At 43.3% G+C, this 13667-nt stretch overlaps 1 protein-coding gene across 7 annotated transcripts in view; it reads right to left on the bottom strand.

The window, feature by feature from the left end:
* The window catches only part of CACNB2 (calcium voltage-gated channel auxiliary subunit beta 2), a 384840-nt gene extending 371395 nt beyond the window's left edge, over nt 1-13445 (bottom strand). For 2 of the 7 annotated variants that reach the window (XM_060659215.3, XM_060659219.3), the window contains exons 1-2: nt 13258-13443; nt 4144-4236 (exon numbers count right to left, since the gene is read on the bottom strand). In XM_060659215.3, coding sequence (XP_060515198.1) covers nt 4144-4236; nt 13258-13383 — 219 coding nt within the window. In that variant the 5' untranslated portion in view covers nt 13384-13443. Of the gene's footprint in view, nt 1-4143; nt 4237-12867; nt 12997-13257 lie in introns of those variants that run through there. The other 5 variants (XM_060659217.3, XM_081796056.1, XM_060659218.3 and 2 more) reach the window with 4 other exon arrangements.
* Nucleotides 13446-13667: the final 222 nt, after the last annotated feature.

Below are 13667 nucleotides of genomic sequence, written 5' to 3'. Positions count from 1 at the left end.
GGTGAAGGCCTCTCAGCCTTCTACTTTGTAGACTTATCTTCATGTTCACGTTCTACCGCATTCCAGTATGTTTCAACATGTTCCAACAAACGGTTAGCAGACAATTTTCATCAAACAGCCACAGGGCTAAAATCCAGCATGGGTAAGTTGTGACTTAGTCATCAGGGAAAGGGCTATTCATACCACTGGCACAAGAATGACTAAAAGGAAAAACATTGACAATACGAAGTGTTGGCAAGGCCGTGAAACAGTTGACACTGTTCCCCACTACTTGTGGGAGTGCAGACTGGCTCAACCACTCTGGAAAACTGGCTTGTAGTGTGTACTTAAATTAAACACATACGTTCACGTGGCCCACCATCCCACTCTACTGATCAAACAAAAATGCACGCGTGCACATACCAAAGGTAGATACCAGAACATGTACGCGGCCATACTCTCAATAACCCCAACAGGAAATAACCCAATGTCTAGCAATAGTAAAGTAGAGAAGCAATTGTGCTATATTTAAACAGTGGAGTGCGATACGGCAAAGAAGATTCACCGTTTATTGCAACACACAACACAGACGAATATAACCATCGTAAAGCTGAGTGAAAGAATTCAGATATAAATGATTCTATTTATATAAAACTCCAAAAACAGACCACAGGAACTTATGGTATAAAAAGAAGAAGTAATGGGCTAGCTTTAGTAAGGAAGAAGGGAATAACGGTTGAGAAGGGTCAAAAGGGGGAGTTCAGGTGCTGGTGATATTGATTTCTTGACCTGGGTGATAGCCACATGGGGACTTACTCTGTGAAATCTCATCAGACTGAACACTTATGATTTGTGCATTTGGGGGCATTTTTGTTACAGATCAGTAAGAATGTTTACTTTAAGAGTAAATAAATAAATAAATACATAAAATAGGCCTGTTTTCGTGCCCCCTTATATACATACCTGTATTACTCTGTTATGGCTGCCGTAACAGAGCACCAGAGAAGGAGAGGCTTACACAACAGGAATCTATTTTCTCACAGTTCTGGAGGCTGGAAGTTCATGATCATAACTCTGGCAGGGTGGGTTTCTGGTGGGGCTTCTCTCCTTGGCTTGCAGATGGCTATCTTCTCACTATGTCCTCACGTGGCTATTTTACTGTGCGTGCACATTCTTGGTATCTCTTTCTTATAAGGCTCCCAGTGCTGTAGGATTATGGACCTGCTCTTATATGACCTCATCTAACCTTGTTATCATCCCCTTATAGACCCCCCCAAACACAATTAACATAAGAATTGGGGGGAGATACAACTCCGTTCAGAGCCAAGTCTATGCTATTCTGTCAGTTATTTATTTTTGAAATTTTTAATATATTTATTATACAAAATTTTCATTTCCAAACTCTGAAACTTTCTGAAGTACCTAGTGGTTACCAAATAGTTAAAAAGTCTTTACAAATAATATAATATTTTTAAAAATGTAATTCTAAGGTTTCAAAGTTATATGGAAATGATTTTTAGTTCAAGGGCAGGAATATGATCTAACTGTAAGATATTTTTAAATAGATCCCACTTGGTGTAGTGATTTACCAATTATACATATGCCCCAGCCACAGACAGGTAAGTAACATACATGGACACAAGTCACTTGTTTTAACAAAACATCTACTTATGATAAAAAGAACACATTTAAAAGATGTTCTTTCAGGTGATTTAATAATCTAACATCTACCATGCATTTCTTCAAACACTCTGATGAAATCATCTCTATTAAATATCTAGTTCTATCAAGGTAACGTTTGCTTATTTTCAAATGGCAGCAAAATATGAATGCTGTTTTGAACAGAACAGAGATTAAATTATCGAAGGAAAACTAGGTTTTAACTCAGCATTCTGGCCACAGACACTGGTTTTCCTTCTGTGATGGAAGGAAGTCGGCACTTCAGGGTCCTTGAAATCATTACCTGTGTAATCATCACCCCAAACCCATGCCATGGCACACACCTCATTCTAGGACTCAGGAAGATGGGTTTTATTTTCTTTCAAAGAGATGCCCCTTTAGGATAGAGGGGTTTTTGGGGGGGGCAGGAGGGGGGTTGTTGTTGTTGTTTTGTTTTGCTTTATTTTGTCTTGTCTTCTTAAATGCCCACATAAGTTTTGGCAATATAGATCTAAATTTACATTAAGTAGTTTAACAACTCTCTTTATAATCTTTGTGTTTCAAGCACAGAATCTCACACACATCACCAGGAACACAAAAGCAAAAGGAAGTTATCGTGAAGAAAAGCAAATCGCAGTTAATTTATATGCAGTGTGGCAATCACCCCTTAATGAATGAAGTTAATGAATGAAATTCTCAAAGCACCATGAAAGAGAAATCCACGGCCAGGGGCAACTGGAAAGTGAAGTCCGACCATTGTCTCACAATGACATTTTTAACAGGGCGAAGGTGAGCAACAGAGGACTCGGTTTACTCTTCATTTCTGCCCACAACGCGGCATTCACTTCAAACATCAGTTTCTCTTCCCATGCAATCTCGACAACCTGCCTGTCGCTTTGTGTGGCTTTGCCACAACTACCACGTGTTCTAAGAAGCTTATTTTTTTTCTACTTCAGACGTCCGGCCCCGAGATAATGACTCACAGTTGTGGCTTCTCACTCCTCTGGTTCAGTCTCCTTGTCCCAGAGGCAGAATCGAGATGGATGCTTGAAATGGAAAAGGCCTTGGGTGACTTTCTGTGCACTGACTCACCTAAGCTAAGCAACTATTTCTCAGGCCCTTCATTTATTCTTAGGACCATGGCGCCTGGATTCTGCCAACGCACACACCTTTGGCTCCTCTTGGGCCCTTCCCGGCTCCTTCTTTCTGACACCGTTAAAACATAGCTCTATCTGTTTTTCTTTCTAAATGTTTCTTAGCAAAATAGTCCCATTCTTTCCTAACCAACTCTTGTTCTAACTTCCTGCAACCGAAACAATTCTTAACTGGCACAGACCGGAACCAAGATTTTTCCCGTTGTATGTGAGTTACTCAGACATACCTTTGGCATAGCTGACATTGCAGAGAGGGAACTGGGGGCCAAAGAGGGATCATCCTTTGTCTGTGTCGCGAAAGTGTAAAGAGGCAGCAACCAGCCAAGAACAGAATCCCCAGTGGTGCGGCAGGTGGACAAACGGAAGCCCAAGTGCTACTAACCGTGGGGGGACGTGTCGGAGCAGGGGCGCAAGAAGCAACAGGAAAAGTGGCCAGCAAAAGAAATGGAAGTGTTCCTGTTGACCGCAATTATCTGGGGGGAAAGACCTGTGGCCGACATATTCCTCGGAGCACGAGGGCCAGATACTGGGAGTCCTTCAGCCACGGAATCAGGTTGTCTAGCACTGTCCTTCCCAATTTCTTTTCCACCGAGAAGCGTTAGTCGCATGAAGATACACACTCATCTACACCTGGCAAGACTTTAGTCTAGACACACAACCTACTGCCCTCGGAGATAGGGCTGCCTGTGTTCTTGCTCTGGCAGTTAAAATCCTTTCTGTTAGCACGTGTGAACGTTTTCTATGTTAAAGATGTGGACACTCACTGTCTAGGGGACAGTTGCAAACAGCTGGACAGGAATACCCCACATAGCACCTGAAATAAAAGCTACGTCTCCAAAGGCAGTTCAAGTTATGCCGCAAAGATATCATATGCTTTATTTAACCTTAGAAGCCTCAGTCGTTCCAAGACCAAGAACAGTTTCCTCTTTAACAATCCAATTCCCAACAGGGAAGAGGAAAACTCAAGCTAGGGGAACACCGGTATTTCAAGTTCATAGTTGGCAACACGGATGCCCACAACAGGAGATTCCCTCCCCCAGCCGAAAAAAAACGCCCAAAGCCATAATCATTTCTGCTGGAGTTCACTCATTCTGTTACGAAGAAATCCTCTGTAGTGAATTTTACACTTGTCTTTCCCCAACTTGCCAGGAAAGGGTGGAATTACTACGTGATCTCACTTAAAATTTAAATATTTTAAGTATCACATGAAACTGCACGCTTTTCACTTTAACTGCAAGTAAGTACCATAGCACCACATACATCTTAAGGGTAATGGTATAAAAATCACCTTCAAAAAATTAAATTCATTTGAATCTACCTCTGTGAACCAGAAATTTAAGAGCTCTCTTACCTGACGAACAAAACTATTTGAGGTAGTGTCCGAGGAAGTGCTCCCATCGGATCCTTTAAATCTGTTTTTCCTTCTAGCTCCTCTTCCATATGACTACAAAAGAAAGGGAAAAAAAAAAAAGATAAATGAGATTATTGTTAGACCTTCTTCACCAAAATCTAGGCCTACTTCTAGAAAGGGGTCAAAAACCGAAACAAAATATAAATTGCCATCATGTGGGCATCATTAGAAAATGACACTGGAATCACAAGTATCGATTTCAAAATGGTGAGTTTATAGGGAAAAGAGGTTTCCAGACAAAGGGTTCAATAACGTGCGAATTAAAACAACTTATGTGATCTGTTAGCATATCTGTCATCTGGAGGCAAAGCCATTGAAGATAAAAACGTTTAAAAGCAAGGATTTCGGTGCAGGAGAGACCGAAGAAGCTACAACAGCAAGGTGAGAGAAAAGGTGATGCGTCAACAGATTGTGCATAATGAAATGCTGTTTCCAGCAGCCCAGTGGTGCGGGCTTCCATTTCGGCTGTTTTTCATGTTTTAATCTGTAACTCCATAGGTACTTGTAAGAACTGCATATGGTGGCTGAAGAACATCGTGCAGTATGAATTCTGCTGGCCCTGAAACTTATTTATATACATATATATGTACATATAGAAGTTTCTATACAGGTCCAGAGGGAACACGGAGGAAACACGGTGCCAGCTCCTCCTGTGATCAATGGATGTAGAGACTGCTTTTGGAAGTGGTGAAACGGCTATAGACGAGGTGGTGAATTCGATGAAATTAAAAGTAGTTCATAAAAATGCCTGGCCCGTTATTGTCATGTTTGAATGGGATATGAAAATCTGGCTTTTTATCCACTTAGCGATTTTGCTGAGCACACAGGAAAAATCAGTTTTATAGAATCCTAACGATAATAAAACAAGCATTTCAGAACAGGGCGTTAAAAAGTGAGACAATTTGCTTCAATTGACAGGATCGAGCCAAGCCCGAACGTATGCAAATGAACTTGCTTTTCCTATTATGTCTACCGTTTGCATTCGGAGCACGGAGAATAAACTATGCATCAATCTCTGTTTAATTCCAGGCAAAGATAACGTCGTTGCAAATATTGAACATTAACATACAATCGAAAAGTAGCTCAAGGCTGAGCTTTACAGTTCAATGCACACAGGTTGGAACCCTGCTAGAGCAGAAAGTGAGCCAGTGTCTTAACTTCTCCAAACAACAGGCTTCTCTTCCTTTAAAAGGGGATATTAACACTCACCTCACCGGGTTAAGTATTATATGAAATAACAGGTTTAGAGCATTTAGTATGAGACCTAGCATATGGCACAGGGTCAGAAGAATAGTTTAAAACTGACATACTTATTTTAAGAAGTAATATACGTAGTATAAAAAGTAATATTACACACAGACTGGAAGAGTGGGGAAAAGGTGGGGTAAGGTATATAACATTTAGAATGATGAGACTCAAAGAGGCTTCATTAGTTCATCAGAATTTACAAAAGTTACTTTTAAAAAAAATCAGTGTGTTCAGGTCTTGAAAATACTACTTTGTGATATTGGACACACACATATGTTTTTAATTAAAAAGAGAACTATCCCATAAACCATGGTATATGTAGCACTTAGGCGAACTGAAATCTACTACAAACATTTGTGTTATGACTAAGTTACAAGACTTTGCAATCAGTGAGACGGTGGTATAATCTTAAAGCAAGAATTTTTCTTAAAGATGTTTGTTCTCTTTCAAGCATCTACGGGATTTGTATAATACAAATGTGTTTCCATGGCATTTAATTAACTCTCAGCTTCATAAAAGGAAAGACAACCTAGGCTGGGCTTTCACAATGTATTATACAACGTTCTCCTCACTCAGCAGCTTATTCTTCTTACTTATGTAAACATTATTCAGTAAACTGTTGAAAAATAACATTCTTTCAAGAGCGTTCTTCCTTTTCCAATTATTATACAAAGGTTTGGACAGAAGTGTCTTTCTTCCAAAGCCTAAGAACACTAAAATAAAGCATGAGAAGTTCTTTAAATAATGTGTATGTATGTGTGTGTGTGTGTGTATATACATATATATATATACACATATATATATACACATATATATATATATTTCCATACAGAAAAATATATATATTTCCATACAGAAAAAGACTTATTACCTTTGAAAGATTTTTATTAAAGGCCTAACATGTTTCTTTGGGGGTTGGGGAACAAATCTATGTTAAATTTTCTTTTTTTTTTTAAACACACTATTTGTCTTCATGAGGAGCATACAATCATCTTTGAGAACAAAGTCAAAATATAACCTTACTCCATCATGATGTGTCCTTCCAGTACCATTTTGAAATGGGTGGAAAGTGAGTCTGAAATTCTATCATGGTCATTTGCTTCAGATTTTTTTCAGGATAAATATGTTTTACTATTCAGCTGCTTTGGTGTGTAAGCTTTTTCGTGGTTGCTCATAAATGCACAACAGGCACTGTGAAAACCACACAATATTTCAGACATTCTGTCCCAGAGGAGGAGACCGTTCTCTGCAAGAAATCAGATACCTTTAAAAAGTGTTTAATTGTATCTGCATGTTAATTTTTCTGGGCCCCTACGAACACTGTTCATAAACATAACTTCAGGTGCACTTGGCTACCTATGCTATATATATTTAAGCATATATGTTAGATTATCAGTTTTCAACTGTACTAAGGCACAGTTTGCACACTAAAACAAAAACAAAAACAAAACCAACTAAACAACAACAACAAAAAACTGTGGCCCATCGAAGCCCATGCAAACTGGTGATAGTTTTAAAGTATATATACTTTCCTCTTCACTTAAATTTAAGGGGAATGCTTTATTCAAAGTATTAACTTGTTCATTTCTTAATAGTGTTATAGCAAATCCTTATTCATTATGTATCAAATTTATTAAAAGCTAAAATAAGCAGATATGTGTAATTACACCTCTATTCTGTCCTTTTACTAATTATAGCAATCATTTCTCTCCTATAGTCTCCTTTTTAATTTTTAACGTTTCTTGTAACAATACCCAAGATCAAGAGGAAAACAAATTAAAGCATCTTTTGGAAAGCTAATATAGTCCATTTCGATGTACTTTAAAAAATGTTAGTGAAAATTTATACTACCATTACAAAGCAAAGTTTCCTTTGATCCAATGAATATTTAAAATTAAGTCCATCTTGCTGAAATTACTTGCTCTTTAGTTACTCTAAATCCTTGAAAATGGAGACTAGAGCATTTCATCTGCAGGAATTATTAAGAAGAAGAAGAAGAGGAGGAGGAGGAGGAGGAGGAGGAGGAGGAGGAGGAGGAGGAGGAGGAGGAAGAAGAAGAAGAAGAAGAAGAAGAAGAGGAGGAGGAGGAAGAAGAAGAAGAAAGTAAAGGCCAAATCTTCCCAAAACAAAGGAAGGCAAGAAAGATTAATCAAATATTTACTTGCCTCCACCTGGAAAAGGAGTATATAGTTTTCTTAGTTCAGGGGCTACTGCAAATGTAGCTTCTTTAGGACAAATGGCTTTTCTAAATTTTTTTTTTAGCAACACTAAATATATGAACACCCAATATATAAAATGATTCATAATCAGAGTCACCCAAGTGTCAGGACACCAAAGGGAGAGGAGAAAGGGAGTCTGTGTTTGGCCAGAGTACAAAGTGTAACCCATAAAACTCTCCCTGACACGTGCAGACCCCTAAATCCTTCTTGGAACACAGCCTGAAAAAGTCACTCATTTCCACTCACTGCCTGTTAGTTATGTGAAGCTTACTAAAAACAAATTGTTGTCACCACAGCAAAAAGGAGAAAAAGAAAACTGTAAACTTAAACTCCTTTACTTCTCCTAAAACATCAACCAAGCTAAGTCAGACTTCAGAAACTAGAAAAAAATTCTAGAAATTTCCACAAGTATATAAATGACCTATTAAAATGATATCCAACAGTCACGATGATGTCAAATATCAGCTCTGTGTAAATGAATGTCTTCTCTGATACTAAATGACTTTGAAAATTGGACTGGAGTTTTAAATGTTCATATTTCACAGATCACTGAAACCTAATTCTGTATGGTTGAAATAGACAATAGTAGTTAATTTTAGAAGTTGCCAGTTAACTGTAGATTTGAGCCCACCCGTGCACACACAGTTGGCTTGGCAGGCCCTGGGGACAGCTTCAAGAATGATGCCGCTTCTGTGGTTGATAGATAGGGTGACCGTTCTCCTCCCTGCAGACTGCTCCTCGTCAGCATAATGCTGATACCTGAAATTAGTTTCCATCTCTCTCGATTAGCATTCATTGAGATTTATCCCTCTGAACCGCAGACAAACTAAGCGAAAATGATCCAGAGAGAAATCAGACATTAAATCTCCTCATTTACTGATAGCTTAGTACGAACAAGACTGTCAGATCCTTTACGAGGAGTAAAGTAATGGAGATTACCTCCCTAGGAAAAGGGAAGGAGACCGTAAGTTCTTTTCTGTATGGATCAGTTTACACAAAGGACTCCAGAGGCAGCCTAAAGAGAACTGCGTTGGGGATCGGGAGGTAGACAAGGAAGGAGGGACAAGGCCAGACGGCAGAGAAATGTCTAGTGGGGAAGTTCAGGGGCAGGGAGGGCAGGAGAAGATCAACCTTGCCCTCTTCATAACAGCCTCCAGCCAGGCCTGGAAAGAACTCCAAGGCAGCCTCGGCTACTGGTGGTGGTGTCATAATTAATTCTAACTCCGCGTAGCTGTGACAGTAAGCGTATGCTGAGTGTGTCATTTGTAGGACAGTGACTACTGCTGCAGCCACACAGGGAAGGGTGCCACCACCCATTACGGGGTTAACACATTTTGCTCAGCTCTTCCTGAAAGGACTAAAGCTACGTCACTGCAATTCAACGGAATCAAATCCAGCAACAGGTACCAGAACGAAAATACCAATCAGGAGGAAAGGGGTGGGGGGCCCGGAGGGGAAGGTTTTAGCAAAACGTGACGCACGAGACCCACGGTCATTCCTTCTGGAGACTGTGAAAAGACTAAGCTCTACCGCGGACCTAAAAGTGTTTCTGGAAAACCACACGGACGTGGTTCGAGAGCCCCAGGAGAAAGGCCGCTGCCCTTTTCAGATAAAGCTCCTTGCTACGGTGATTCAGGATGTTGCCACTACCAGCTGGTATTACTACAACATGCTTGAAAAGCATCTGGCAAACTCCGCTGGGGTGGAACCAGCTGGGTCTTGTTGCTAGGAGCAAAACAAACAGGACCTCTGGTTACTGTCTGTTCGTTTTCAGGTGTGGCTGGAGGTGCCGGTTACAATCTCTTTCGGGCAGAAAGCGCTGACATACCCGTCTTGTTTCTTGCCCGTCTCCTCCGTCTCTATCCTATTCTCAGTCCCTTTCACCTGCTTCCCATCCCCCCAGTCATCACACACCATCGAGTCCACTCCCCTGAGATTTACCAGTGCCACATTTTAGACTAATGCTGCCCGAGAGAAATATAATGCAAGCCCGTGTCGTTGGAACGTTCTAGTAGCCACACGAGAAAGGCAAACAACAAGGGAAATCAATGGCAATGCTGTATCTTATTTACACCAATATATCCAAACGGTTACCACTGCAACATGTTATCAATATAAAAATGATTAATGAGACGTATATTCTTTATTTCGTATCAAGTCTCTGGAATCTGGTGTGCATTTGACATGTAGAGCACATCTCAGTTCAGGCTACGCGTGGCTGGGGGCTATAGTCGTAGACAATGCAGATTTGAAGCTTTGGAGGCAGAATACTAGATTGGCGCCCGACTTTGGAGGAGGTCCAAGTTTGCAGTGACGCTGTTCGGCAGGTTACCCAAAAAGCGATGCCATTTGCTTCCATCAGAACTTACAACCCGTAGTTAGACTGCCAACCCTCTTCTCATGTAAGAAACTTATTCGTGTTGTTTATGTGCTGCACTGAAAGGGTTGGGGTGTTGGAGGGGTGCCCCATCCCTCCCTCGACGGGATTATTAACATAAAAAAGGAGAATGGGAAGTCTGTGAATCTAAATCTTCTGTTCATACAGAACTTGTAATAAAATCCAGAGGTAAAAAAAAAAAAAAGGATTCTTAAAACCAGTGATTGCTTAGACACACCATTTGCAAGTGAAAATCCCATTTCTAAGTAGATTTACTATTACTCAGTATCACAAAAAAAAGGGGGACGCTCCTGAGACAGCCCGCCCCCCCCCCTTTTTAGGAGGTTTTACTGCTGTCCTGTCCTGCCCAGAGAATAGATGCCAAGTTTTCACAGCCCTCTGATCCTACGATGCCATGATTTATTAGAAATAAAAGCATGGCAAAGTTTCCCTCAAATACCCGAGGTGATAGACACACAATTCAAGGAAAACTGCTTTCATTTTTGGAAGGTAGAGAAAGCAACGAGACGGATGTGGACACAGTTGAATATTTATACCTCCAACCTGCTTGTAATATCCTTTCCTCCCTTCTTCCTCCCTCTCGTATATTTATCCACTCACTAGCCAATTCCTGTGCATTGAGTCTTTGAAGTGTCTCACGCATGGGCCTGTCGTATCCATTATCGCCTCTCTCTCTCTCTCTCTCTCTCTCTCTCTCTCTCTCTTTAGTTTAGGCCTTAATACCTCTTGTCCAAACTGTTATACCAATCTCCTGTCTGGCAGCTCCACCTCTGGACTCCTGAAACTCTAAAATACCTTCCAGAACATTCCCAGGTGTATCTTCTGAATGCGACTCCTTGGTTGAACCCCTTCCATGGTTCTATCATTCATCACACGGCAGGTTCCAATGCCTCCAAAATGTGGCCTCAAATTGCCTTGTCAATCTGCTGCCGAACTCTGCCCAATCTGTACCTTTCCATACTCTCTTCAAGCTACACATGATCAATATGTTACAAGACTTACAATTTTTGCGACTTTACCTCCTATATGGCTTCCACCATCTCTCTGACAAACAATCTTGGGTCAAACCTCACCTACCCTTCGAAGCTCTTCTCAAAAGCCACCTCTTCTATGAAGTCCTTGCAGATTACTCCACATAGAACGTTTGTGATCTTTACTCCTCGGAAACCATAGAAGATTCAGTACCTCACTTAGAGTCCTGTACCATACAATTGCCACACATTTGTCACCCTTGAAGGCAGAAACGGTGTCTCCTCACATATGAATCATTTCATAACTGCAACTAACAACAATTTGTTGACTTACATTTAACGACATAAATCACTAAGTGAATTTAGTATTTCTTATCTGAATGTAGTCATGTTTTCTGTCAGCAGTAACTTTGATCTCCAGGAATTCAGGAACTCTATTTTTATCATAAGAATGAAAACTTAAAAAAAAAAAAAAATCCCTAAAGGAAGATCAAAGAAAAAAAATGGCCTAAAAGTCCTTTCTTCTATCAAAATTCAAGACCTTCATCCAGAAATAAATGAGTTCTCGGAGTACATTTCTCACTGTCATCTAACCTGGTTAAGAGTCTAGATCAAATCAGGAGTTTAGAACAAATCTGACATGTGTTGGTAAGAATTCAGGTCCCCCGGCAGAAGCTAGATGGGAATGTAGGTGGTTAGCTATACGTCCCCTCTCTGGTTCAGCAGCCAAACAGCCCAAGGCCGACTAAAAGCTAGCTGTGCTACCCCTATGAAAGAAATGGATTTCTGATTACACAATTTGGTTTCCACATTTTTCTTCCATCTCAAAGTGAATTATGTGTTTTAAGTTAGCAAGGTTATTTCCCCGGTAGCAAAAGAAAGTTCACTAAAGCTCCATGATTAAGCCAATGACACCGCCATTATTAACGGTATCAACAGAATCTCAGAGCCGTCAATTTCTATCCCCTATCAAAACAACAATGGCAACAAAACATTTGTAACCTTTATTACCGTGTCCTACTCCCTCCCACTGCTACAGGAAACAACACTCTAAGAACACGCTCTGTCTTGAGCATATATAAATATAAAAAACAGAAACGACATATTTATAAGTTTTTTTTAAGTACAGAAATATGTAACCACCACAAATTACAATCTAGCAAATGCAGGCTTGAAATCAACAAGCCCGTATCGCTAGGCAAAGAGACATTTCTCCAAAACGATGCTTGAAATGTAATCCTAACCTCCTCACTTCGCTCGCCCAGCAGCCCACAGCTCGGAGTCTGAAGTCATCTCCCTGGCAGGATAAAAGTTGAGAGAGTCCTTACCGCTGAGACCTGGAGGTGTCTGTAATCCAAACTGTACCTGCCAAAGCCTTACGTAAAAGCCACCACCTTATCATTGCCCAACGCCCACAACTGACATCTCCTATTTCACAACGAGCAGCGAACCGGAATTTTTCCAGAAACCGCTAATACTCATCGGAGAGGAAGGGGGTCCCGGGGCTCCCTGGAACGGCTAACATTTCAGGGCGGGGGGGTGGGGAGGAAAAATAAAAACTTTCGCGTCCCCAACTCTCTCAAGAGAAAGAAAGAGGGGTGCAGGCAGACGGCGGCAAGCGGCGCGAGGGGAGCTGAGCCGTCAAGGCGGCAGAACGCCCCAGGTGCGGGGGCGGGGGGGGGGGTCCCGGCTGCGCCCGGTGCCCGGGGCCCAACGCCCCACGCCCCTGCGCACCCCTACCGCCTCCCACGCTGCCTCCCCACCCCAGCTCCGAGCACGCCCGGAAGGGTCGGGGGGAGCCGAGCCCCTCCCGCCCACCCGGACTCACGATCTTGAGCAGGTCCAGTCCGCTCGCCTGGTTCATGTCTATCCATGTGCCTCTCCCGGGAAGGGGCGAGGAGGGCAGCCCCAGCAGCCCCGGGGGCAGCCTCTGAAGACCCGGAGGTCTCTCCCCCCGCCCCTTCGCACTCGCTTTTCGGAAGCAGAGAAAAATGGAAGCCGCGCCAGAGCCGGGGACCTGCGGAAAGGGGCAGGGTCCCCCGGCGCCGGGAAGGGAGAAGTGGGTGGCAAAGGGCGAGGGGAGAGGAGGCGGCGGAGGAGCCCGGGCGGGAGGGGAGCGGCGAGGCGAGGGAGCCCGGCGGAGGAGGCGCCGGGAGAGCCGGGGGGTCGGCGCCCGGAATGCTCACAAAGAAAGGAGAAGGCGCGGCGCCGTCGCTACCTGTGCGGCCGCTCCGAGCGCCCCCGCGGGAGCCGCGTTCTCCAGCACTTCCATCTGGATCTCCTGCGCCACCGCCGCCGCCGCCGCCGCTGTGGGAGGCGACTTGGACATGTCGCTTTGGACCATTGGCGAAAAGTCGGCGCGGAGCTAGCAGCCGGCCCCTGGCGGCGGGTCCCCTCCTCCGCTCCCCCGTTCCGCCCCCCCCCCCCTCCCCTGCCGTCCGCTCCGCGCGCTCCCCGCGCTCCCCGCTCCGGGGGGCCGCCCGGGGCTCGGCGCCGCGCTCGCCGCGCTCTCAGGGCGCGGGACGGGGCCGGGCCATTTTGAAAAGCGAGACGCGGGGCGGCGGGGCGGCCGGGCAGGGCGAGCGCGGAGCGGCGGGGACGGGGACGCGAGCCGCGGGCGCCCGGGGG

This window comes from Panthera onca, chromosome B4 (genome assembly GCF_046562875.1).
Source record: "Panthera onca isolate mPanOnc1 chromosome B4, mPanOnc1 haplotype 2, whole genome shotgun sequence".
Classification (NCBI taxonomy): Eukaryota; Metazoa; Chordata; class Mammalia; order Carnivora; family Felidae; genus Panthera; species Panthera onca.
Note: the sequence above shows the minus strand (reverse complement) of the source record. Positions and strands in the feature narration are given on the sequence as shown.